Below are 26,301 nucleotides of genomic sequence, written 5' to 3' on the forward strand. Positions count from 1 at the left end.
ATTATCCAAACACTTAAGATTCAGAGAAGACAGATCCAAAACAATCTGAATCCTCCTCAGTACTGTTCACCGAGGTTTATTTTGTATACGATGTACTTTTATGGCACTGAAGTTATCTGAAATGTGCTACGCAAGTGAACTGCTTTTTCTCATTAGCAATCAATTATCTCTGCAGAGAACACTCACATTTCCTTTCTCTAAATACAACAGGATATGTTCATTTTTTAGTCACTTACCAATTCATGAGTTAAATGAATTTGACCTATTTCTTTTAAAGCAGCAGCTCTTACTTTGCTCTGCCACTTGTTTAACAGTGTAAGGAAGAAGCATACCAGACACTAAGAATCTTGAGTCAGGTGAGGCAATAAAGTTACAGGAACACAAGCAAGAGAAATACTGTAAAATCAAGCATTTGATCTTCTTGTCTATTATTTGAGGCTGATTTACAGCTGCATAACTACATGTAAGTCTTTAGGAAAAATAAACCTTTCTTTCTAAGACAGAAAAGAAACTTTAACCTTAAGAAGTTTTATTACACTAATTATATGCACTAGGAGAGAGAAAATAAACATACATACTAAGAGTGAAATGGGTCATTTTCAAGCTAAATATTTTGGCCTAGGTACATTGCTAGAACTTCCTCCAGTGCCCCAGCATGTTAGTTAGACACACTGCTCTCACATTTATGGAGAATGAAGCAAAGGGCAGGGAAGGGTCATAAAGTCCACCCGAGAAGAATACTTTAAACGTTTCTAACAGCAAATCTCTACTACAGTGAGACAATGGAAGGCATCCTTGTATTAGATATAAGACCTAAAGGATGAATTATAATTTGCTTTTAAAAACTGCCAGTTTATTTTATTAGATACCAACTTTTTCATAAACTTTGTATTAATTTATTTTTGTAGTATCTTGTACTTATTCTCATAATTATTAAAAAGGTGTCATTTAAATATATATATGTATTTCATATAGCTTAGAATGTCTATGTACAGCCTACACTGAAAAAATAAGAAAATTGTCAGCTTCCCTGTATCTGTAAATGTTACCATAGCTTTGAACTGCCTTTTCTTAGTGACATTAGAACATGTACAAGGAGGGAAGAAAGGGAAAACTAGCATGTTTCAGCATTATTTTGTTCAACAAAAAGTGTATGAATGTCAACATAATCTACTATTAAAGAATAAAAGATTTTTTTCCCCCTACAGTATCAGACCTATGAACTACATGAAACAAAGCACAATTTCTGTGTGGACATACACAGTAGTTTTCTTAATTATTCTCATGTCTACTAATAGTGAAGTATTTGTCAATTGGTATGATGCTATGGTAAATTTTTGGAGACGACACAATCTTCACGTTTTATGGTTTTATAGTAATAGAAGGTCATGACTTTTTTCTTTACTTTTTTAACCATATCCCCCATACCATGTCAAAAGAGAAAGTTCTCTTTCTATGTAGCCCTCCATATATTTCTAGCCAATGTTATAAAAGTATTGGTTAGAGCTTCATAACAGCATGCAAATTGCAACTCACCCTTAAATGACATTACAAATAAAAGAAAAAAGAATAAAGAAGTATGGTCTTGAAAAATCAGTTTATTTTAATTTAGGATCACAAACATTGATGGCATTTATTGAAACTACCTCTTATTTCATTGTTCCCCTCAAGGGAGGAATCAAGGTTAATTAGGTTACTTCACTTTCTATTTCCATGTCTTAATGTGGATTTTAACCTTAACTGCTGATTTCCTGCATTTGGAGATCATTATATGGTTTGGAGCATCCCTAATCATTTATTCTGAAGTAATGCAGAATTTAAAACTCTGACTTTGGTGAAACATATTACTCCCCCGAAAACCTGGGAAACAAACTACTTGCATAATGGTAGCTCTACAACAAGCATACCTGCCATGAAATTAAACATAATTTTAGCATACTTTTATCATAACATTTTTCCCATTTACTTCCTAAGCGTCATTCTTCTCTGAGTTATGCCTGATGATCAAACACCCCAAATACAATTTTTATATATTAGCATAATTTAGTATTAAATAACGTATGAAGCTCTTAAAAGCACAGCATATTCTAATTTACTAAAAAAAATGCAATCTGTTCAGAAACCTGAACTTTCTTATGGGGAAATGACAGACTTCTATGGGAATATTAGAAAAAGTAGAGCACAAACTTCTCCTCCTGGTTTCCATTGCCATAGCTATCCAGCTTTCATGCCACAAGAGTAACATCAAGTAAAGTTTGTGTGCTACACAAAGCCAGACTACGAATGCATCAGGTCTGTACACTGTAGGTCAAAGTGGAAAGTATTTGCTCTAATCAGGAAGCAAACTTCTGAACTCAGATTTCGTTTGGAAATTCACGATGCCCTGAAGGTTATGATAACCTTCCTCTTCACCGCCATTTATTCTTCTTACACTTTTGTTAAGATCTGTGAAGTGTTATTACATTCCTTTTCCTTGATTAGAACACTTTAATGCTAGACAAATTATTTTAGTATTGTAAATTCTAAACTTCAAATAACAAGCCTTTTTCATATTGTAAATATAAACATGTCAGAGACACCACAATTCTCTAGCTTATGTTTATGACATTTCATTTTATATGCACAAAACATCATTAAAATTGAAGTCCCAATGAAAACTTTTGCATAGAAGTTGCATGCTTTTATAACTGCAATATTACAAAGGCAGACATAAAACAATGTTCCTTTAACAAAAAAGACCGGGGCGGGGCGGGGGAGGGCGAGGCGAGAGAGCAAGAATATGATTATGTATGGTCTTATGTGGCTTGTCCAGCCAAAAACTGGACACATTTGTTTTGTTTTTTTTAACTAAAAAAAGTTACTTAAACTGTCCCTAAAAATTTAAGGCATCGTTCTCAGTCAATCCTAGGCATCTAGCAGGACCCTAGGCATCTAGCAGGGACAAGTTTTAACTTGTTCTGGCTGGTGTTGAGGTGTTCATACACTGTAGATTTGAGACACTCTTTCAGCCCTGCTACAGTTGATGGTGGAAGACATCATCATCATAGATAGAACAATGATGACAGCATCAGCTGGAGATCTGTTCATGGGAGAGCTGACAGGAGGTATTGTTAGTACAATTCATCCTAGTTGTGTTTCAACTATTTTTTAAAGCTATTTTGAAGTTTGGTATATGTGTACCTATTACTTCAGATTGGAGTATTTTCCTTCTAGTTGTGCAACACACACATTCCTTGACATGCATTTGTTCTAGAAAACACCTCACTCAAACTCAGGTCCTATAATGCAGTGAGGTTTGACTAATCAAACATGAAGCTCACTGGTCACTGAAAGAAAAGACAACCAGCTTCTGAAAGTACCTCTAGGATTTCCTAGATTAGAAATTTCTACTCCAGCACTGAAGACCAACTTTCTCATATGGGAGGAGGGGTATTTATGTTATTTTTCTACTTTGCATACAGACTAAAAAAAGACTTTAAAAAAAGTGCTAGAATTGCAGACACATTTTAGCTGTATGAACTAATTCAGAACTAAATACATGCTTGAAAATATTGTTATTGTTCTTCATCTTGAAGCCAATCATCTACCCCATTAGACTATAATCTATCTTCTTATTATTTCCTACACCTTTTTTTAATCAAGATACGACTGCCAAACTCCTCTGAATTTCAATTCATGACATCTTCTATAAGTCAAGACAATTCTGACTTTTCAGGAACTACTTTAGCCACCAGCCTTTTCTCCCTGCTCCTTCTGTACAGCCCTCAATAGCTGTCTGACATTAGTAAATTCTTTTCTTACTCCAAGTTTTATGGCAGCTCTCTGTTCTAAGCCTAGTCCACTCTCCTCCTGTTTTGACATTTCCTTTATTTTTCCCCATTTTGTTCTTTTTCACTTTGTTATTTAGTTTCCAGATCTCAGGTAACTCCATAGGACTGCAACAATGAATGGCACTATGACTTTCTTTTAGGGATATACCCCTTTCAATGGAACCTGGAATTCCTTATTAGTTCAACTAAGCATCCTGTACAGCATGCATGGGGCAAGCTAGGCATTTTAGAAAATATCCAAATTAAAAAGCATAGAGTGGAAAGCCACCTAACTCAGCTGGTAGGGAAACAGAAAATGGAACTGGATCTTAAATCTTACAACTTGTCTGAGCATAAGAGCATATTCAAGCCTGCAAATAGTTCCTTTCTTCACTAAGAAGAAAAAGTCAAACTTTGCTTGACAATGCAGGGGATACACATTAGGTTCTCACTCCTGCCATGAGAAATCACTGGTTGTGATTTTTGCTTACCAGAAATCTTAAGCATTTCTTCAGTGTGAAATATAGAATGGTAGGAAAGTAAGCATTCTGTAAGTCAAGCATCATAAATCAAATTTCTAGAGACACTATTCTGAAGGCTAAAGGGCCCACTCTGAATTTTATCTGACTCACTGAAGTATTAAAGAGTAATACAAGGTTGTTCTCAGAACCCTGCATAGGGAGAAACAACCATAAAACTGTTAGTCTAACACCATTTTTTATGCCCTCAAGAAAGAAACACAGAGTTAATCACAGCGTACGGTTGTCTTCAATAAAATCAGCTGGTTATGAGTGTCAACTGCACACAGCTTATCTGCACCAAAACTGGGTTATACACATATAAAAAATACAAGTGGTAAGGAACGGAAGCCAAAACAATATTTTAAAAAATACTTATAAATATTTAACAGAAAGTATGACTGACCATAATAATCACACTCACAGTGCTCTCAGTCTCTTTAAGTCTTCAAGACTAAGTACTTTTCTGGATAATATTCTTCAACCAAATGGAAGTTACTTGGATAAATACAAGGTTAAATGAGTTAAATTTAATACACTATGATATACAGAAAGTCAGACTGAATGATCTAATGACTTCTCATCACTCTATAATTTAAACTAACAACAAGTTGAGCCATATTTCCATCATGGAATCTTACAAATCCAATTTTGGAGAAACTGTGGATAATCTATCAAAATATATGTATTATCATTACCGTTCTCTTTTAATCACAAGATAATTTTATTCCTCAGTTCAACATTTTTTTTAAAACCTCAGTACTTCATAGCAACTATATAATTAATAAAAACATGACCTTTCAAAGTGCAATCCTCCCATTCTAATTTAATTGAGTGCTTTTTTGTTGTATGTTATATATTCAGTGTAGGCATGTCCCTTAAATGCTTCTATTTTTCATTTGACAATGAAGCCAATTTCTCATTTCCCATGTATGTCTGAAAAGAAAAGCACTTATCATGGTACAGCCAAAGAAGAAATTTTACAAGGCTCCCTGAAACAATTATTTTACTCGCATATGCAAGTACCTTCTAGTAGGTACTAGGAAGCAGGAAGTTGAGAGGAAATAACAACTTCCTTGATTTAGTCGTAGAGGCATTCAGTCACACTGTGGGTGAATGGGAGGTAATGCATGGATAGCATAAAACATTATAAACCTTGAAGACTTTTTGCCCACATATTCTTCCCAGCTTTTACTGAAGCTATCTACATGGCATGTTCATTTTTAACACCAAGCTTGCAGTGCAACTTTCTTTAATCACTGTGCATTGGATAAAAGCTAAAGGAATATGATTTCTACTTTCGTTTCAAACGAGCATTTGACATGACATGCCAGCTACAGGATGAGATGAAAGCCTCAAAGAGCTGAGATTTCAGAATTTTAAAAGCCCTTATGTATAAGAAGCCAAAAGATATGGAATGTGGAGAAAACAGATGGTTAAAAAAATTCCTGTGATCACAGGATATATGCTGTCACTATTTTGTTTTTCTCAGATTCTAACCAAAGTCTAAGCTCTTCAAATCAATTCTTGTCATCATGCCAGCTTTGCATAATAAAATAGCTGCATATATTTAAATTATTTTCATGTATCTGTGGAATAACCTGCATAAAATATGTAGTTGCATGACATACGGATTAGAACGAAGATGAGGTATTGGAAGATGGTTTTTCTTGTTAAACATGTGACAAATTCACAGCAAGGTCACATATTACTATAAGAGATGTTATTAACAAGAATTTCAGAACTATGAGTGATTTGGAGGAGCTCTTTCCTCAACAGTGGAAGTACATTTTTCCTTCACCCTATCCTTCTCAACTCATGCAAGTGAAGGAAAAAGGAGGAAGGAAATGAAGATGAGGAGAATTACACGTGTTTTAAATTATTTTTGTTCAGATCTTATACAATTGCTTTTGGATTCTAAAATTCATCTACTTCAATGCAACTACAGTGGTTTTTTCATACATAATATAAATGAGATCATACTTGCCCAGTGATTATGATAGGTGGGCTGGAAATAACTGTTTACTTCCAACTCCTTTTTTTGATCAGCAGATTGATAGCTTCCATTTCAGTCTGCATTGGAACTTTTAGCAGTTGCATCAGCTAATGATTGGAAAAACATGTCATCCATAACTCGGTGTTGGTCAACCCATGTAAACAAAGAAGGAAACCTCTTGATAATAGAAGGTGCCTAGTCTTTTTAGAGTCATCACAATGTACTAACAATGCTGTCTTTTGAAGGAATACCTGAAATATTTCCAGACCAAACTCTACTCAGATTTTATCAGTCTCATAACATCATGCTCTTTAAAATGATATGCTGATGTTTAAAATGTAACAAGTGATGCTATAACTATTTTATATACTTCATGCTTGAGTAAAAGATGACTAAAAGTGTATGAATATTGACAACAGAATCAATGTTTTTATTAAAATAATTTGAATTATATTTTAGACAAAATAACAAAAAGCAAAAAAATTACCTTTTAACAGCTTTTGTTTCATAAAGAAAGGTAGACAGAAGTAAGAGGGGGGAAAAAAAGAAAAATTTCAAAGCCAAATATTTAAAAATATGAAACAGAGTAGGAAGGTTGTGAGCCAAATCTCGAAAGCACAGATTTAACTGCAATCTGAAATCAAAGAGTAAACAATGAGTCTTCAGTTCTAAATTTAAAGTCCTTGGTAATATACACTAAATAAAATGTACCGCCACTCATGAATACTATATACAGAAACATGGAGCACCAGAATAGAGATGGTACAGCCATGCAGGAAAGAAAAAAAAAATCTATTATTAAACTAATATTAAAAAGGTGATACATTAAAACGTATTCTTTTTTTAAACTCACTCACTTGTGACCAATCTCATGTGCAATGGTAAAAGCTGAACCTAGGCCAATGTCTTCATTAATGCTGCAGCTCCTTTCAGGCTCACACATTCCAGCCACAGAGGCCAAGCCTGAATAAACAGAAGGAGACACAAAGGGTCATGCCAAGGTGTTTCAGTCTTAAAAGCCCTAGTTATAAATGCCTGGATTCTTTTTAATAACCTCTATGCACAGAAGGAGCAGTTGGCAAAAGGTTAACTTTCTAGTCATTTACAAAATCACTGGGGGGAATTTCACTTTGCCGGCTAGACATTAATATTTTTTGAACTGCAGTCAGTGCTGGAAAATGTCTAGACTAGGGGTTAGATTTATAAATTTTACTTCTGGTAACTTGGGACCACCTAGTAACTTGAGCCAGGAGAGGGAATTCAAGAAAGCATTTCTATTTTAACATTCTTGAGCCTGAAGAAAGCAAAATGTATCCACATTATTTTTCTAAAGAAATCTGTTTAAGTTTAGTGGGTTCAGAAAAACATACAAGCAACTTTTCAAGCTATGAAAAGCCCCACATGGTACATTAAAAAAATTAAAAAAACAAAACTGAATGCATCAATGAAGAGAGAGGAGACATGTTAATAACAAGCATTCATTTAACCATGGAAGTCTTTTCCATTTATCACCCATCATCTTCTGGAATTAAAACCTTATTGTATTACAAGCGCTTTTAAAAACTTCCTTTAGAGAGAGAAAGCAACTGGCATTTACAGAATATGGCTCTTCCGTATCTTACATATTCTTCAGCAACAGATTATCATACAACGTACTGCAGTCATAATTTAGTGCCACTAGAGAAAGCTCTAAACATCGGATTTATTTAATATATTCCTCCCTAGAGTTTCTTATCTGAAAGAAACACTAATCCTTTCTTTAAGGAAATTACCTGCTCAGTTAACTACACTATAATAAAAAAATGACTGGAGAAAGTGTAACTTTGGTTGGGGGATGGGTGGAATGGGGCAGGGAGGGGGGAAGAGAGAAATCATGCTCTTTATATGAGCAGGCACTTGAAATTATTCTGTTCGGACTAACAGCAAGCAAGTAGTAAGATGACAAGTGCTTCCTGGTTGCGTCCACATTAGCAAGTAATTTGGAGCCTCGGAGAGGGTCAGCAGAGTGAAGCACTGATATTGAGGCTCCTCGCATATCTTCGTATGTGGGTTGGACACTCTACTTGGGACCAGTTTAATCCCGTAGGCTGAAGATATCCACTACACATGTGGTTCAAAGCTTTCTAAAGGGAAAAAAGTATTATAGGATATCATGAGAATACAGCCCATGTAGTGATTTAGACCCTAACGTCTCCCATTGGCACATATGGAGCACTTGGGAGTATGTGTTCTGACTTCAGTTTTCTCCAAAACAAATCTAGTTTGCAAACACCGAAACTACTCTGATAACCAAACTGACATGGGCAAAAGGTGACAATGTGTGTCTGTAGAATCTGCATCAAAACAGTACTACTGCTATAAACAAATCATCGGTGTAGGCACACCCACTGAGGACAGGATAAAACATCAGAAGAAAAAAGACTATCCATGGAGAAAAATCTATGTATTTTTTGCAGTGTGCAACCTGTAGAAAATACAGTAATTACCATGCACCTATGCTATTCTAATTCAGTAGGACATTCTGAAGACAACATGGCAATACTTATATACCAACTGTCATGTTCTCCTGCAAAGTTCACCACATTTGAGTGGTAAAGTTATCTCTATCTTCAGATCTTACAACTGAGCACTTGCTTCAGTGACTTACAGGACCAGATTAATGTAATTCCATACCATGCTTGCAGAAAGTGACAAGAGATCAAGTCAAGAACTCAGTCTATGGCTCAGATTTAAAAAAGGAGCTGTCCTTCACTGGAGCCACAGACATGCCTGCAAAGACATCTGAGGTCTATCTTTTCTAAGAGGTTCCATGAAAGATTCCCTGTTTTAGGAAACTGGAATAGGAGAGAGATGTCTGTGCCACACAAAATCCTTTATTTCTGTTTCTTCCTAGAATACCAATGATTCAGGTTTCTTTTGACCTTCTCTGAGACTTCTGTTCACAGACTCCTTAAATGTATGCTTAACTTCAGTTACTGGAGGTCAGTGGGACTTAAGCATATTAAATGTTTTGCAAAAGAGGGCCATAGGGCCTTCTCTCTTCTCCAGTTCAAATAAGTTGTCATGGATGTGTTGCCCAGGGTCCTATAACACTGAGTTGGAACTGATACCATATGTGATTTTTATTTAAAAAAAAAAAAAAAATCAACCCTTTTGTTTAATAAAACACCTGCCGAAGTCCATCCTCTGTTATGCTGGATTCAAGTGAAGCAGAATTTGCCTTTATGCCAAAGTCTGATACAATAAGAACTAGTACACTGATGATCTGTGTTAAAAATACCATGTAAAAATATCAAATAGTTCGTGCGTGAATGTATGCTCTTTCAAACTTTCTTCTTTTAACACTTGCTAAGACAATTCTGTGACATCAATATAGACAGTCTCTTCAGTTTTGTCTCTTCTACACAGATGTCAAAGAAAATCAATTACATTTAGAAATTCATCAGCATCATTTGCCTTTTACTAAAACATGCTGTGGATATTGTTTGTATTTACAGCAGGCAAAATTATGGTACCTTTCCCCGGGTAAACTACATCCCCGTGCCAGAAGTGTTGTGCTGACTTGAGTGGGACTTGCAGAAAAATTAACATAAGTTAAGGCTATCAAAGCATACAGTAATACAGGGAAAGACAAAGCACATACAATTATGAGCTCTGATTGAGAAAAGTATTAATAATGTGAACTAGCCGAATTAGAATTGTATCTTTAATTTCTTCTGCGAAAGAGGCTTATGAAAGGATGCAAATTGAAAAAAACTATAAATAAATGTTGCATCAGCCTTTGAATAATTTCTTTCATATATTATAGCACTATTAAAGGTAATAACTATACTATAGTAAATAACTTTTGGTGACAAATTTAGGTATGGAAAGAACAATAGCTCTCTATCCTGTACTTAAGGTTGCTATCTGTGCTTCTCCATTGTCAAAGCATTGTTTTAAGGAGTTTCAATGTTCCTGTAATTCATATCACTGTGGTATTTTTCTCTAAGTCTGTGAAAGGAACAATCTGAAGCTGTACTCCCTGTGTACAACAGAGCAACAGTGTAAACCTCAATCCCTGTTTCTTTTGTAAGTTTTTTTTTGTTTGGTTGGTTTGGTTTTTAACTTTCCTGAGGTCTTGTACTTGTATTTTTTTTAACTAGATCATGGAGACAGGTTAAATGGAAATAACCAGCAAGTTCTCTTTGGTAAGGAGTAAGTTTGAGTCACCTGCTAGGTTTTATCAGAACTACAGCTGCCAGAGAAGAAATACACAGCAGCAGCTCACTTAATTTTAACTTCCAGCAATGTATCAAAGCCGAAACCCACCCAGGGTTACCTTTTATTGTTCATGTTTATAAAACTGCAAAATTTTGAAAGCATAAACTTAAAAAGATCTGATCAGTCAATAAATCAATAGCTGAGTATAAAGCAAGGAAACAGCAAATACAAGCTGAAATTTCTCTTTATAACCTTACCCAGTGTTCCACAAGGCTTGTTTTTGTAAGTGCAGATATCATATCTGTTAAGAAGAAAAAAGTAGATAAAATATGTCAGACTCAAATTTGTAAGATATTTTGTATATTTATCACATATCTGTATCATAGTTCAAGTTGTCAGACCGCAATCAGCTTAATTATGTGCAGCCAGCTGGTGTCGGCATTTTCTACACTCTGGTGTAAACCGCAAGCTGCAGTACACTCACAGCCGCTGGCCTCAGGCCAGTGGGACACCTGCCAGTAAGAAAAAAATGGTTAAAGTGGATCTTTGTAATCACCGGCTCCATAAAGCAGTCTACCATGCTGTTACGAAGTTACAGCAGCACGTCTATAGACTGCTACTGATTCAAAACACTTAACTTTTACTTTTTGAACATAACTGGAATCCTCTTACAGTCTCACACTTACCAACTAAATAATATTGATTGTAACTCCTACTATTTAAACCTTGATTCTAATTAAAAACTATAACTCTCAATTATTAAACTAACAATAGTAAAGAAAAATAACCTTATGAACTGCCATTATAGTTCCCTTCTCATTATCTTCCAATGATTATGTGTGTCTTAAGAGTATACTATAACAAACTAAAATGAAAAACATTTTTGCAAAAAGCTAAATAATGTCTTTAAAGGAGAATTTTCATCATTTTAGATACAATCCTTCAAATACAGAAGCTTAATGAGTTTTTGTGTTGTGAACGTGTAAGTATCTGGAGCTGAAAACGGAATTAAAATGTTTTCTGCGGCATAGCTAATAATAATAGCAGTGGTCATGCAGCAGTCAATTCATTAATTAGACCTTCATATTTTGAACATGCAGTCCTATGATATGGCTAGTGATATAAGAACACTCCTACAATGCCTTTGATTTTCAAGGATTTATACTGATTTCCTTGCAGTACGTTTCAGAGTAACTTCTATTCTTTAGAATGGTGAGTGAAAACAATTATGATCTTTATGCTTTAATTTTTAACCCAAACAGTTACTAATTTCAGGCCACAAGACTTTTCTGTTAAAAATAACCTAAGGACTGTTATCACATAGGAGTCTGATCATGAGATACATACCTTTCAGTGCTAAAAGAGTTAAGGTCTGTCTGTGAGCCAAATCCATGGACAAAATAACAAAGCTTAAAATTTGGAACAAATCCAGTAAACTCTCTATGCACGTAGACTCCTGTGACCACATGGAATTCCTGTGATTTTTAAAGGTACTGAGTGTGGAGCAGTTTGTGGGATTAAGCTCTAATTTTGAACTCAAATGTTCATATGCACTGATCTCATCAAGGTGGTTCAAACTCTGCCACCCTATATGCACATAAAGCTCTCACTGATTTCCCACTTGCTCTTTGGAGAGGGGGAGGTAATCAAATCAGCATTCTTATATAAAATGTGTTGGAATATAATCAGGTTTTGTATGCCACAAAGCTTTAAAATGACACAGATAAAGACAGAAAGATTTTTACTGAATATTTCCTGTCTTTTACATATTTAAGGAAGCAAACTTCTTATTTCTGCATTTAGGACAGAGCCTTAACCTAATCCTATTGAAGTTCATGCAAAGTTACTCTTGAAAGAAAGCAGACAGGGCTCAGGCTTATTTAGTGAGAAAACCCAAACTTGCTTGAATTCTTTAAAATGTAGTTTAGAACTGAACACAAGGAAGTCTCTGCAATACACAAGAAGTATTGGTCTTCTAATGTTTTTTAATATCCAATGCTAATAGGAAAAAAACAATTAAAGGCATACATCCTTAGATAAAATGGATATTTAAGAAGAAAGCCAGTTCTACTATACTCAAGTAAAATGTTGTCACTGTTTTCAGCAGAGCTGAAAATTTGCCCTTATGGCCTGAATCTTCCTACTCTCATACAGGTATGAGTCTGAACTTACTCCTCACCTTCAGTTCAGTTTCACAAGGAACTGTGATAGGAGAGAATGATATGAATTAAGTCCCTCGTTCCCATTATATTTTTTTAAAAACAAGGACCATGGTATCCTTCTGTTTATGCTGGGTAGCGAGTATTCTTTGTTATGCATAAGCTAGCATTTGTAAGAAAACATAATGATAATGAAACTTAAATTGGATAATAAAACTAAGGAAAACATCATTTCATTTTCCAATACACTAATTATTTTTGCAAGAACATACCCAGGTAGTAATGTATTCTAATTATGGCTTCATTAAATATTCAGATTTCATAAGCAATAATTAATTTCCTGTAAGGAACATTCATACACTCTCCTACGCCTCAGTTTAACAGAAAAAAAAACTCTTACATTTTCAATGTCCAATGACTTACTTTACCTACATCATCTTCAAGCTCCACTTTTTTCATTTCACATGGATGGTTTCTGCTCGTGATTTGTTTGAAAGCTCTTATTATTTTTATGTACCAAACTGCTCGATTCCATCATTTGCTTCTCTATACGATTTAACCAAATCAGCCTAACTTGTCTTTTTTGGTTTTGACACCACTTCCTCTAACTTTATTTTGAATTTCCAAGGAATCCATTTAACCCACAGATGTTGGGTTCCCAAATGCGGAAGACTACAGTGTCAATACTTGCCAGATAGTAGCTTCAAGCCAAGAAACCCCTGAAACGACAAATCATCCAGATTACCCGTGAGATTAGATAGGTCTAACTGCTATTTAAAAAAAAAAAAAACAAAAAAAAAAAAACAAAAAAAAACAAAACCAAAACAAAACAAAAAAACCCACAAAGGTGAAGATGGATCACAGCTGTCACCAGGACCTTAGTAAATACTTCAGGAGCCAAAGACAACCAAAAGGCAAATTCTCAAGCCAACAATTATCTCAACCAACCATTAAAAATGGTAACAACAGTCACAAGACATGCAAAAATGCAGTTTGCAAGATGTGAATATATTTTCTTTTTGATTCACTGACAGAATGTGTAAGAGGGCCACCACACAAAATTTGAATGTAAGAATACAGATATGCAGGTTGCAAAAAAACTCAGGATGAGATGGCAGCCTGACCATTTTGAGACAGCCAAGGAAATCCTTTGCCCAAGTTGGAAGAGAAGATCATATGCCTCCTAATAAAGTGGCTGCATATGTCCCTGAAATGTGACCAGGCTGGGGAAGTGGAATGTGGAAAGAGGTATGAGGCAAGATCGTTGATTGCATGTCCATTCCCACCCTGAATGGATCATAAGTCATTTGATGAGGCAGATGGGGAAGAGGTCTGAGACTTCTAGGCACACCTGCAGGGCTGCTCAAGAGCCACATCAGACAGGTGGGAAATGCATGATGGATGTACAGCTGTCACTTACAACTCCATCAGCCAGAATGAAACTGCAGAGGTAGACTATCATCAGTTCAACAAGAATTGGAGCGGCAATGGCCTCCTGTCATGCCATGAGTCAAACGGGAAGTGTTAGTGTGCCCTCCAAGAGCACTTAAAAAGGAAAACTTTCTCGTCTTTTTTAGCAGGGTATGAGCATGCCCCATGCTAAAATATACATCTATACCACTGAATTAAAAAGTGAAAGGGACCACACTCCTGGACTCTGAAATTCTATTATCTGTATTATCAAACAGTTTTAAAAGTCCATCAAATTGTTAAAAAAAAAAGTTCCTTGCACAGATTTGGCCCATTATCTAATCTCAAAGAATTCCCAGAAGATGTTCAGAACATGGCCACATACAATTATGAACAGGCAAAACATACGAAGCTACTCTGTCCTGGAGAAGTCAGCTTACTAGTGTGGACGCAAGAAGTTCTGTGCCAGTGGTCCTCAGTGCAAGAAAAAAGTCAGTGACATGTTTATTTAATTTATTAGTGTAGATGTAAGCTGCAGACTACGTCTTGAAGTAGCCTCAGTTATCTGCAACTCTGACGCAGAAAAATCCCTTTCCTTTGTAAATCTGATGAGTGGTATGATCCTGATCATTGGAGTAGGACACAAGTCAAATATATAAGAAAGAAGACTTCTCTGTAAATACTGTAAGCACTGCTCAATCTTGTCAGGTAAGTTATTTGCAGCTACAGCCAATCCCAGACACCTTAGGGGAAGACAGACATTTCTCTCTCATCTAGCTGTACATTGCAGGGAAAGAAGAGAGGATTCTTCCTGACCCCCGCAACCTGTGAGCTTGGGGTCCTAATGCATGTAATTGTGCAACTATGAAGTTGACACAGAGCTCTATGTAAGCAAGTGTATTCCCTTATTTAAAATAAGAAGACATACAAATTCACAGGTTTGAAGGCTAGAAAGCGTCATGAAGATTCAATCATACGTCCACCCACCCCTAGCATAAAAAGCTAAGTAATTTATTCTGGAAGCTACTTAGGATAAAAAGCTGTTCCTTAAACATTATTCAATCTCACATTAAGAGTTGTTTTCAACATAATTTGAGAACACCACCTGTATTAGGTTATCCAGTTCATCTGCCTTTCCCTCCACAGCAGTCATTTGTGAGTGCTTGCAGGGATAACAGGACAGCACAGACTGATACCTTTCCTGACAGAAGCCCCCAGCTCCGTGGCTTAGGGAACTTCAGAGGTAGAGAGTGTATCCTAGTATTTAATTGATTTTTCTTCTAATGTCTTGAGCACTTAGTTAATTCTGCTTCAATCTTAAAAAAAAAAATTATTTCAGTGTCCATCTGGGGGATGTTGTTATGCCTTTATCAGCAAAGTTGAATCCCTCTGTCCCACTAGAGATCTCTTTCATGCTGAAATAATTTTTTTTTAATTTTCTTTTAAATCAGAGTAATAAATTGAACTTTGTCAGCATCACACCACTACACTTTGGTGAAGGTGGCCTTTCTGCCACCTTCATTTAAGTTCTAGGGCTTTTTAAACTTTCTGAAGCATGTGCATTACAATTCAAAAAGTAGTTCTAATAGTCCGGTATTAACCGGAGTAGATACAAAGGCAAAATGAATTACTTCGTCTTACATGTTAATATGTATTTATACATTCAAGGATAACATTGCCCTTTTCACCAGTCTGATTATGTGAAATGGCCCACTAAAGGAAAAGAGGCTGTATAAAGCACTGTTATTACTAGCTGTATGTTACTGGAAATGTTGACTGGGCCAGAGAGAAGGACTATCTGCATCAAATTAACACTGACATAGAAATATAACTGTAAGAGGATTGGAAACATACATGAATACTAGCATTAGAGACACTGTAAAGATTTTAACTAATCAACAATAAACCACGGCATATATTTTCTTTAAGTATGATAAATGAATAAAGCATGAAAACTCTCTACTAGAAATGCAAACTGTTCAAAACCAGTATGAAACACAAGTAACTTACTTGTAAGCACATAAACCTACTCTAAAGTTACCTGAAAGCTACCAATATGGCTGAGTAATGTTTGAGATAATATTGACAGAAATAACTGAGGCTTTTGAAGGAATATTTCTTAATGAAAAAGAGTTTAGGAAACAAAAAATATAATCACAGCAAATTGCTGAGGAAAGACCTACAAAGATGGCTGGAATATAAACGTAAAAAGTACATGAATGTAAGAAAATTCAGGCTAGACAAAACCAACAAATAGGTACAACTGGACATAAAGGTCTTCATAACGTTGAGACAGCTGAACATGTACTTCATGTATATAATACTACAGGATTTGTCAATTAACCTGCTTGAAAACGTTATCAGAAAACAAAATAAAGCCGAAGAACTGGTTCTGTCCTGACTAAGAGGAAACACAGCTAACTATTACAAATTCTTAAGCGTTCATTTTTAGGGAACATTTCCAAATATGTTATCTCTGAAAGGAAGGTTTTATTTTTCACTTGTTTTAAACCAAATTATACTTTTTGACACTTGCTTTTGTTATTGTAGGTTTCGACAACAAGCTATTCAAATAAGGACTGTCCTTTTCATACATCCTTGCTCAATGATAAACATAACAGGTTCATTAGAATTTGATCTTTTTTACTTTTTATTCTTCATGCTATGCAACATGATTTATCTATGCACCCAATCATATATGTCTCACATTTGAATACGTGTTAAGAGACCAGACCGAAAAAAACCCCCGTTTTAAAAAATTAGGATAACCTAGTTCCAACACCTAGAACTATAAACTGAACTACTGCCGAAACAAACTGAAACCTCAGACTTCCTTAAAGGGATCAAAACCCTCAAGCTATCCGACAATTCCAACTCCTATTTCTACGTTACAGAAAATAAAAATGAAGAAACAGTGAGTAGCTGGTAGTTTCACCATATTCTTTTGCACACATATACTTGGCTATGATTAAAAAGTAGTTATTTTGCAAGTGCAGACAATGTCACTAATGCTAGAGAATTGTGTGGAAAAGCAGTTATAAAACAAATACTGACGTTTGGTCAGTTTTTATAAAAAGCTTTGTATCATAATTCTTCAACAGTTCATCACTTTTAAGATAATTTGGTTGTTCATTAGATTTGCACAGGTTGCGAACAGCAATACTCTTTATAACACAATACTTTTTGATGTCTTTCTAAAAGCTTTACTACAGCATATCCTTAGCCTTACAGAGTAAGTGGTACACCGCAACAGCACTCTGCCTTAAAATAAAGTACACGTCTTATTTGGTTTCTTCCTCAAAAACCTCAAACCAAAAAGATCTATTTAAACCAAGGAAGGAAAAGCATAATATACATGTTACATATCACTCAACAGAAATAGCTTTTTTCTATTATTAGTTTTTCCATGTCTTTAAAACTGCCATAGACAACCAAAGTCTGCCTTTATTGGACTTTCTTCTGATGCTTAGCTTGGGTGGACAAACGAAATTCTGAGTTACAGCTAGAAACACTATTAGTGCTATAAGTCCTAATTCTCCTGATTTATATGAAAAGAAATATTTTAAATAATTGCACTGTAGATGAAACATTTCCATACTACTTCTTCTGAACTGCAAATGCAGTCAGAGCAGTAAAAATAAACTCCGTTCTGAAACAGTTTTTTAATGCTGTCATTTGTCTTCATCAATTTTGGCAATGTAACATTAGAATATCAGTTGCAAATTTACCATAATCAGTAGTATAATCAGTGTACTTAGGACAGATATACAAAGCTGATTTTAAGATTATGATTTAATAGAAGATTCTCTCAACACAAATTCCATCCCTAGAGCGTCTAAAAAAATTTTCAACTAAGCTTATGAAAAATACATCAACAGAGAAGTTTTTCTTCAACACTATGTTGATGTGTCATGCAAGCATATAGCAGAGCTATTGCAAAAGATACTAATTACATGAAAATAGAGGACTTCATAGATGAGTTTGTAAACAAAAATAGTTCTAAAGACAAGATGAAGACCCTGAGACCGTTTTCAGCTCGAAACATACCCTAGGCCATGATACACCATTTCAAGTAACTGACAAAAAGTCATCATACCAAAAAATCAGAGGACTAGCTTTAAAATGTCATTTTGAGGCAATAATACATTCAGGCTTTTTAGTCATCATCTGCTTTCTAAGATTATCTGTATTTAGGTATATTTTTGGCACTTTTCAGGGTTTATTCTACAGCCATCCAGACTAAAAGCTTCCTTTTCCAATGTAAGCCATAATCCTCATATAGAAACGTGTCCTTACCAGCTACAGCAATGAGAAGAGAATAACATGAGAAGAGAAAGTACAGAATAACAAGTGCTACAAACTGTTAGATCGTGATCTAGTTAAGTATCCAAGACAGACACCTACAGAAACTTAAAAGAACAATGTCAGTATTCTGCTAGTATAAAAAAACAACTCAAATGGCATCAACACTGCTGACTGGTTCACATATGACACTTATCATATCTGTGATCTTTGCTCCTACGAAAGTACTATTAAGTGGATTAAAATCAGGTAGCATAAAAATACAGATAATTCCTTGCTGTCCACTGACATATTGTTAACATCATTTGAAACTCTGGAAAAAACAGAGTAATTCCCTTCCCCGCATTCTTCTTCTAATCAGAACCTTTCTGTAGACCATACATGACTACGAAGTAAGAAAGTATCAGCTCAACCACAGTCTCATTAAGGCAAATTAACATTGTACAAACTCATTAGACTATTTTAGTTGACAATGTAGACTCTAGAATTACTCTAGAGACAGCTTTATAAGCAAACTCTAGCACTGAAGAAACAGACAGGCACTTGTGGTTCCAAAGCCTGCCCCTTGCAGGCCTTAGACTAGCGATGTCACTTCACTCTCTGCTCTGCCTTGATTTCTCCATCATTAGAAGTTGTCTCTTCCTTTTTTCTATTCTGTATCCAACATTTACAGGCTTGCTGCTCTAACTCATTCCTCCCTCCTCCATGTATTTTCTTTTGTGACCCTCAGTGAACATAAGTTCCAGCAGAGTTCTCTCTCCACAGCTCTAAGATTACCAGAGATTGATAGCTCAAGCTATAGCCAACTAGCTTATAAATATAGGCCTATCCTACAATAAACATAATTTTGAGGGATATCCACACGGCAGTCATAGCAGCATCAATAGGCTCAGCCAAGGGTAGCTAACCAAAGATCCATCTTGCTTCTTTCCATTTTTACACCCTGCACCAAGTTCTGTGCTTCTGCATTTAACATCAGCACCCAAGCTAGCTAAAGAGGTTTGACTGAGTCTTCAGTATATTGGAATTACTTTACTGATAGCAGTACAGACAGCATAAGCCATCATACAAAAGGAGCTCCAGGCCTTCTAGCAGTTGTAGCCCAATCTTAGATGAATCCATCCATCTTCAGAACATGTTAATTCTATTTCAAGCTAGGCTTTAGGTCCCCTTCAACACTGAGACTCCTCCACCAGGCATCTTTCAACAAAATCATTAAAAAAATCCTGTATCTGGATAAACCATACGTAGATTTCAAAACTGTAGAAATTTGAAAGTTGATTATGATAGCAAGGCACAGAGCTTGCAAGGTGGAGACTGTGAACTCATAAAAATAATCAGAGAGTGTAAATCTAGCAGAACTACAAGGAACGTTTCAAAACTTTTCTGTGGCATATCTAATCTTCTTTCCATGGGATAGTTCCCGATCCACAGTAAAAATTTTTATACTAGTGCATCAGAAACGTAGAGCCACCTACCTGAGTGACAATTGTGACTTCATTACCATTCAGAGACAATTACAAGATTCAGCATTTGCAGTATCACCAGAATGTAGGTAATACTTAACTTGCTGTATTCTGTTCCTCAAAAGTGATTCCAATGTTTTATTGCATTCTCAGTACTGAGCCAAAATTTAGATGAAGTTACACGGATGTGATTAGCTAAAGCTGGCCTAGAGAACAGAACAGAAATTTCTGCATATCTACTCCAAGTACACTGCTAATAATTCTTCTATCGGTGCATTTGGGAAAAGTCTGGCAACTAATACATAAAGCCTTTGTTCAAAGGACATTCACTCAGAGCAGCTCAAGCAGCTCATAGGGCAATGCTTTTTAGAGTGTGCTAATGCAACAAAGTCTGGGAAAAAGGAAGACTAGCAAAACTAATTACATAGGTGTGGTTGGGGGCATCCTGCCACACAGCAGAAAATATTATGCTAAACCATTTATAGGAAGCCACTAGTCTAGGCCTTTGGCAGGAGGGAAACACAGCTAGCAGCTATGATTACTAACCAAGTTTTAGTTCTGTTGTACAGAAATAAATTAGATCAATTATAGCAATAACATATTGATGTGGATATGGCCTTTCTTCCTTTTCTAACTTTCTGAATATTGGAAATTATTAGTTTACAAGTCTCCCAGAAGACCACACACATCTTTATACACAAATGTCCACTTTATCTGCCCTTACTGACACTGTATATGGGATAAAAGGCTTGGTACTTGAGGTAGGTTGTAAAGAGTAGCAATTCATTAGGATGACAGACCACACCTGGTTTAAAAGTAAGAACGTAAGAATTGCAACATGGGCGAGACCAAAGATTCCACTATCCCAGTACCGTGCCTTCATGATGATCTAAAATAATGCCCAAGAAAGAATAACACCAGTGCAAGCATAAAATGGCAATTACCCCAATACTCTCCCAACTTCAACTACTTCTGGCTCAGATTTTTTGAGACAGGTGGGCTTCTGGGTATTTAGTAACTCTCAACGGATTTTTCTTCTGTGAACTTGCCTAGCCAACCTTTCAACCTATGCGTATGTCCAGCTTCCATACAATGACTTGCCAACGAGTTTCAACATCATCTAACTCTTGCATAAAAGGCTGCCTCCCTTCTCCTTGTTTTGAGCCTTTCTTCTAAGTTTACTGGGCAGCCTCTAGTTCTTGTACTGAAAGACACAATGAATGATTGTTCTTATTTATGCCGTCCATACAATCTGTAACTTTGTAGACCACTGTAATATCCTCCCAAATTTGACTCCTCCAAGTAAGAATCCTCAACTTAGTCATTCCGTGTAAAGAAAGTCCCGTATTTTTTTTTATCATCCTTGCTTCTCTTTTCCAATTCTCCTAATACGTTTTGAGATAAGAAGGCCAGCATGACACATACTATTTAAGATACATCATGGCATATCATGCCCAGTTTACTCAACGGCATAATAAGGTTCTTTATTCTTTTCCCAATAATTGTTAATACTTTTGCTGGATTAACAAAGTATATTTTACATGTAGCCCAAATCTTTTCAATAAAATCATAGTATTAGCAAATAATAGAATCAAAAGAGGAATGAGCAGCAGTAATTTTTTCTGTTACTTCTGGTTATTTTTACAAAATTTCTGAGAAAATGATTGAAACTCTTAAGCATGTACTGTTATAATTTATTTTTCCTGAACATGATGAGAACAATATGCCCTGTGCTTGGGCCCAATTGAACAATCACAAAGTACTTGGGTAATCACAGAGTTGTATTTACACAGAGAGCTAAATTTCAGTAGCTTAACATGGTAATTAAAAGCTTCTTCAGTCAATGGAATAAAATCTATTTCCTGACTTCTTTTTAAGGTCAAAAAGAAAGACAATCGCTCCATTCAACTGATTTTTAACCCTAACTAGTATCAAAAGGAATTTTTGTTTTAACAGCAAAACTCAAAACAATCTATTTTACAAGTTTAGTGTTTGTTTCTATAAGCACGTGTTACAATAAAGTACAAAAAAAGATTTCTCCTCTTCAGGAAATGACAGCAATTTATTTGATTGCCAGTGCTTAAAGAACAATACAAAGCCAAACAAGTGCTGGACATCCTTGGCAGTTCTTCAGATGACATGCATAAATTCCATCAAACAGGCTGCTGCTGTGTTCTACAGCTAACAAATTTTGAAGCTAACGGATTTCATAGACTGCCTGTGAACTGAGAGGAAGAGAAATGCACAGACAGAATGAAATGGCAGCAGAAGCAATGACTTGTAACAAAAATAAGTTTAAAAGAAGTGAACAGAGAATAAGTCTACAAGAAGAGTAACACGACTGAGATCTTGTCCAAGTTTGTGAGAGCACATTTACCCAAAGGTCCTGTCATGTTAAGACCAAAAGGAACTTAATTTGGTTTTCTTTTTTTTTTTAAGTGTGCTGGCAAATGGAATACCTGCACCTCAGACTGATCTCTGAAGTCTGTCTGTATCAAAAAGTGGAACCCGTGCGTCCAATACAGAATTGCAGATAAATCTTTGTTTCATCATCTTCTCCATACAATACACAGCAGGAAGAAATATTTACTCTATTCAAGACAAAAAAAGTCTGTGGCATACATTACCATTTTCTGTCTAGCTTATTTTTTACAAATCATTTTAATGACAACAGCAACTAACTGTTGTGAATGAATGGGTGAATACCATGAGAACAGTAACTTACTTTACAACAGTGGCTGTTCACAGACAAGATTACTCCTACTGTATACAAGTTGGGATTAGTCAACAGTGTCTATCCAGACTCTCTGCACGCATACATACTTAGTTCCCCATACCTTAAAGAACGTAACAGTGGAGCAGGTGCAATTTATTTTAGTACTTCTGCCAATGAAGAATCACAGAAGACTCAGTACTAGCTGGGAAAGAAAATGGGCCGCAGCAACAGCGATCCGTCTTGCAAAGGGATGCACCTGTCAGATTCCTTTCCCTGTGTATGACTTCTTCAACTAAGCTACTAATTCCGTATTAAAACTACCTGATTGTCAAAAGTAATTCCTCACTGATTCCTTAGTTTTATCCTTCCATATGTTATTTAAGTCTTAATTTTGTAAACTAGACTTTCAAAGCTAACCACTCTTGAAGTGGGAAAATAAATTCCTCTTCAGTACTTTTATTAAGCCCACTAAGCATTTACTCACTTTTTTTTTTTTTAAACACTTGCAGTTGTATTTCCAAAACCAGTTTGGTTTCCTATACAAATGTTATGAAAGAATAATTCCATTATTTTTTGAATCAACAGACTACTCCTTTGAATTAAAAGTGACCTGAACTTACGTTTTTTATTTTGACCACATACTGAATATTAGCATGAGACTATTAAAATAATTATTCCTCCAAGTCTTATAAAATTCTAAATGCCGAGTAGAAATTTGGACTGGCTATAAGGAGAACCTTTTTCCCCATGAGGGCAGTCGAGTAATGAAGTGGGTTGCCCAAACAGCTGTTGCCAGACTTGATTGGATAAAGCCTTGTGCAACCTGGTTTGATCTCATAGCTCACCCTGCTTAGAGAAGGATACTGGACTGAAGGCCTCCAGAGGTCCCTTCCAACCTGAATCCCATAGATTCTAAGTACGTATTATCTGAAAATCTTAAAAATGTTTATTTAATAATCATGGAAAAATAAAAATGACATTTTAATACAACTCTTCAGAACATTCATTGAAAAGGAAAGTTACATACTAAAAATGGAAGCTTCATTACAGCCATAGTTATTGTAGTCTAAATATTTTATCAATACAGAAAACGGGGAAAAATGTCTCCCTCCCCATCCCACTCTGAGTTGGAACAGTCCTACATCTTACTAACTACTACACATGCAACCTCTTGAACCACATTCCCCAATTAGCTGACTTAAGTTTAAAGCACCTGACACTGTCCTGTAAAACACATTCTCTTCTGCAATGCCAACACAACTGCCTAAAACACTAACTGTGAGAAATCCAAGAAGTTCAAGTTGAAAGAAAAATAAGTATGCCTTATTTTTTCCAGCTCAGTAAGTTTTGGCAATTAATGTAGCTAAACCATTATAAATATATGCAAGTAAGTACCATAAGATCTGCAAACAAGTAAAGTTAACATCCAATAAAACATTTCTCTCCATTGTGGCTGAAAAATAGGGAGAATTTCATCGTTTTAAAATCACAAAATTATCTTATTACTTTGATCTATGTAAAGTTAGTGAATCGAAACACTTAACTTCCACCCAAATTATAGAGAAATAAGGATCAATATAGAAGTTTAGTAAAGTAAGGATGCTTGGAAAGAAGTTGGATAATATGCAGAAAATACCAATATTTGAGGTTTTTTTCCTCAATGTATCTGGTTCTTAATTTGTTCAGTATTAGTTTCTTTAAGTGTTTCTATTAATATTAAGTGTGGCTTTATTCAGTAAACACACGTCATTTACAAATGTAAATACTTCAATAAAATTCCCACTTTTGCTTGGAAGAACTTGTAAAAGCCTAAAGCAAAAAATCTGAAGTAAAAAATTATTTTTTAATATTTTTACATTTTTAAATAATAATATGAATAAACGTATTTTAAGTTCTAGAGCTACTTAAAAGAATGCACAGAAGTAGAGTTTCCTTCCAGTAATGCAGGGGGAAATAGCAAATTCAGCACTTGAAAGACTACAAAGAGCAGCCACGCATTTCAGTGAAGTTACTACCCCTAGCATAGGGCATACTATTTAGAATCCCATTTTTAGAAAGGGTCACGTACAAGAAAAACGTTATTTGGATTGCCAAACAATCCGTTTAATTGACTCAACACACAACCAAAAATAGAATTGCAAAACATCACAATTCTCCTGACCAATTGCATCTCTTACTATTGTTATTGTTTGCTGGTAATTTTTTTAATCACTAAATAATTAACAATCTTAGCCAAAATATGACTAAAATGGTATAGCTTCAAAACCAATCTTGGTCAAAGACCCGTAAACACTTTTATGGCTTAACAGATTGCATTTCACACATCTGAAAAATTCCTTGGTTTTGCTAGTGTTTGGAGTACAATTCCTTCTCCTTTAGTGTCTCCAAACATACTGTTCAGAATTGCATAATGTATTTCACTCCATTTTGGCAGGTGGTTGAAAGAGCTCATAGGGTAGACATTTCTTCTGAAAGAATCTGGACAATGAATATCTGTGAGCATTACTTATGACCTTGCAATTTTTAAGCAGGACTAACTGTCCTAAAATTACAATATAAGCAAATACTTTTCATTACAGCTAAATTAATGTGCAAGCTAAGGAACTGCCTGTACCTCTTCCTCCCTATTTATCCAATCACTAAGCACTCCCTTTTTCAAGCTGCCGAGAGTAATAAATGAGAGATTTGCCATAGGTCTGGCTGAAGCAGTGTGAAGGCCATCCAAGTGCAATCTCTGCTATCCAAAGAGCCATCTTAAAGGGTCTGGAAAAGAATCACACTCATCTGGAAGCTGAATGTGATCAGCTCTATAAAATACCAAGTTCCACAGTTTTCAGAACACAACCTGAACAAAATGTTCAGAAACAACTAAAATAATGATACTACTATATTTAATAATGAACACCTGATGCCCTAACATAATACTATAAACACCTACAAGTATCATCCCTTCAGCAACTCAGTACAAAGCTAATTTTAAAACAAAGATTTGTATGTGACCATATGGGAAAGAAATAATGAATTTTCGCAGTTTCTATCCTTCTAGTTCTGACATTACAGCATCTTTTTCTTCAAGATCATAACTGCGTAACTCTGAGCTTATTGACAATGAAAAATTAGCTGAGTCAGCTTAGTGTGTGACAAAACAGGGCTAAGTTCACTTGTAGTATCTTGCTGGTACTTTGTAGTAAGTTGCTCATATGTCTAAACTATTACACAGACTCTTACATTTCCCTGGCATCAGTGTTACTCTCTGTAGGTCTAGGAGTCTTCCCACAAAAATCATGTAGGTCAACATGCTCTTGAAACACCAAAACATATCAACTGTAAGTCATTTAAGACCTACATCTCACCTTTGGAAAGAACCTGAACAGTAAAACACATGAAAAAAATACTTTAGTTACATGATCTGAGTATTCTTCCTTCTCCACAGGCTAAGGCCATGATTTGACACTCCAGTTAGTCTTATACAGAATCTGAAGCCATTATTAAAAGAGCTCTTAAGTTTCATCATTCTTGAGTGAGTAACTAGCAAGGTTACACGAATTCCAGACTACCAAAATTACATCTCACTGCAAAACAGAAAAATCTTACTGCCAATGTTGTGGAATTTTTAAAATGACAACAAATCAGAAGTTATCTCAATTTTTTACAAATCACTTCTTGATCTTTTGACTTTTTTGGCAGAATTAAAAACAGTGGGGAAAAAAAATCGAAGAGGT

At 35.5% G+C, this 26,301-nt stretch overlaps 1 protein-coding gene across 2 annotated transcripts in view; it reads right to left on the reverse strand.

Moving 5' to 3' along the window:
• ADAMTS6 (ADAM metallopeptidase with thrombospondin type 1 motif 6) overlaps positions 1-26,301 on the reverse strand; it is a 158,655-nt gene that overhangs the window by 87,151 nt on the left and 45,203 nt on the right. For both annotated transcript variants that reach the window (XM_076361965.1, XM_076361964.1), the window contains 2 exons: positions 10,784-10,827; positions 7,181-7,286 (listed from right to left, as the gene is read on the reverse strand). In XM_076361965.1, the coding sequence (XP_076218080.1) occupies positions 7,181-7,286; positions 10,784-10,827 (150 nt within the window). The remainder of the gene's footprint in view (positions 1-7,180; positions 7,287-10,783; positions 10,828-26,301) is intronic.

This window comes from Aptenodytes patagonicus, chromosome Z, assembly GCF_965638725.1.
Source record: "Aptenodytes patagonicus chromosome Z, bAptPat1.pri.cur, whole genome shotgun sequence".
In the NCBI taxonomy this organism is placed as follows: Eukaryota; Metazoa; Chordata; class Aves; order Sphenisciformes; family Spheniscidae; genus Aptenodytes; species Aptenodytes patagonicus.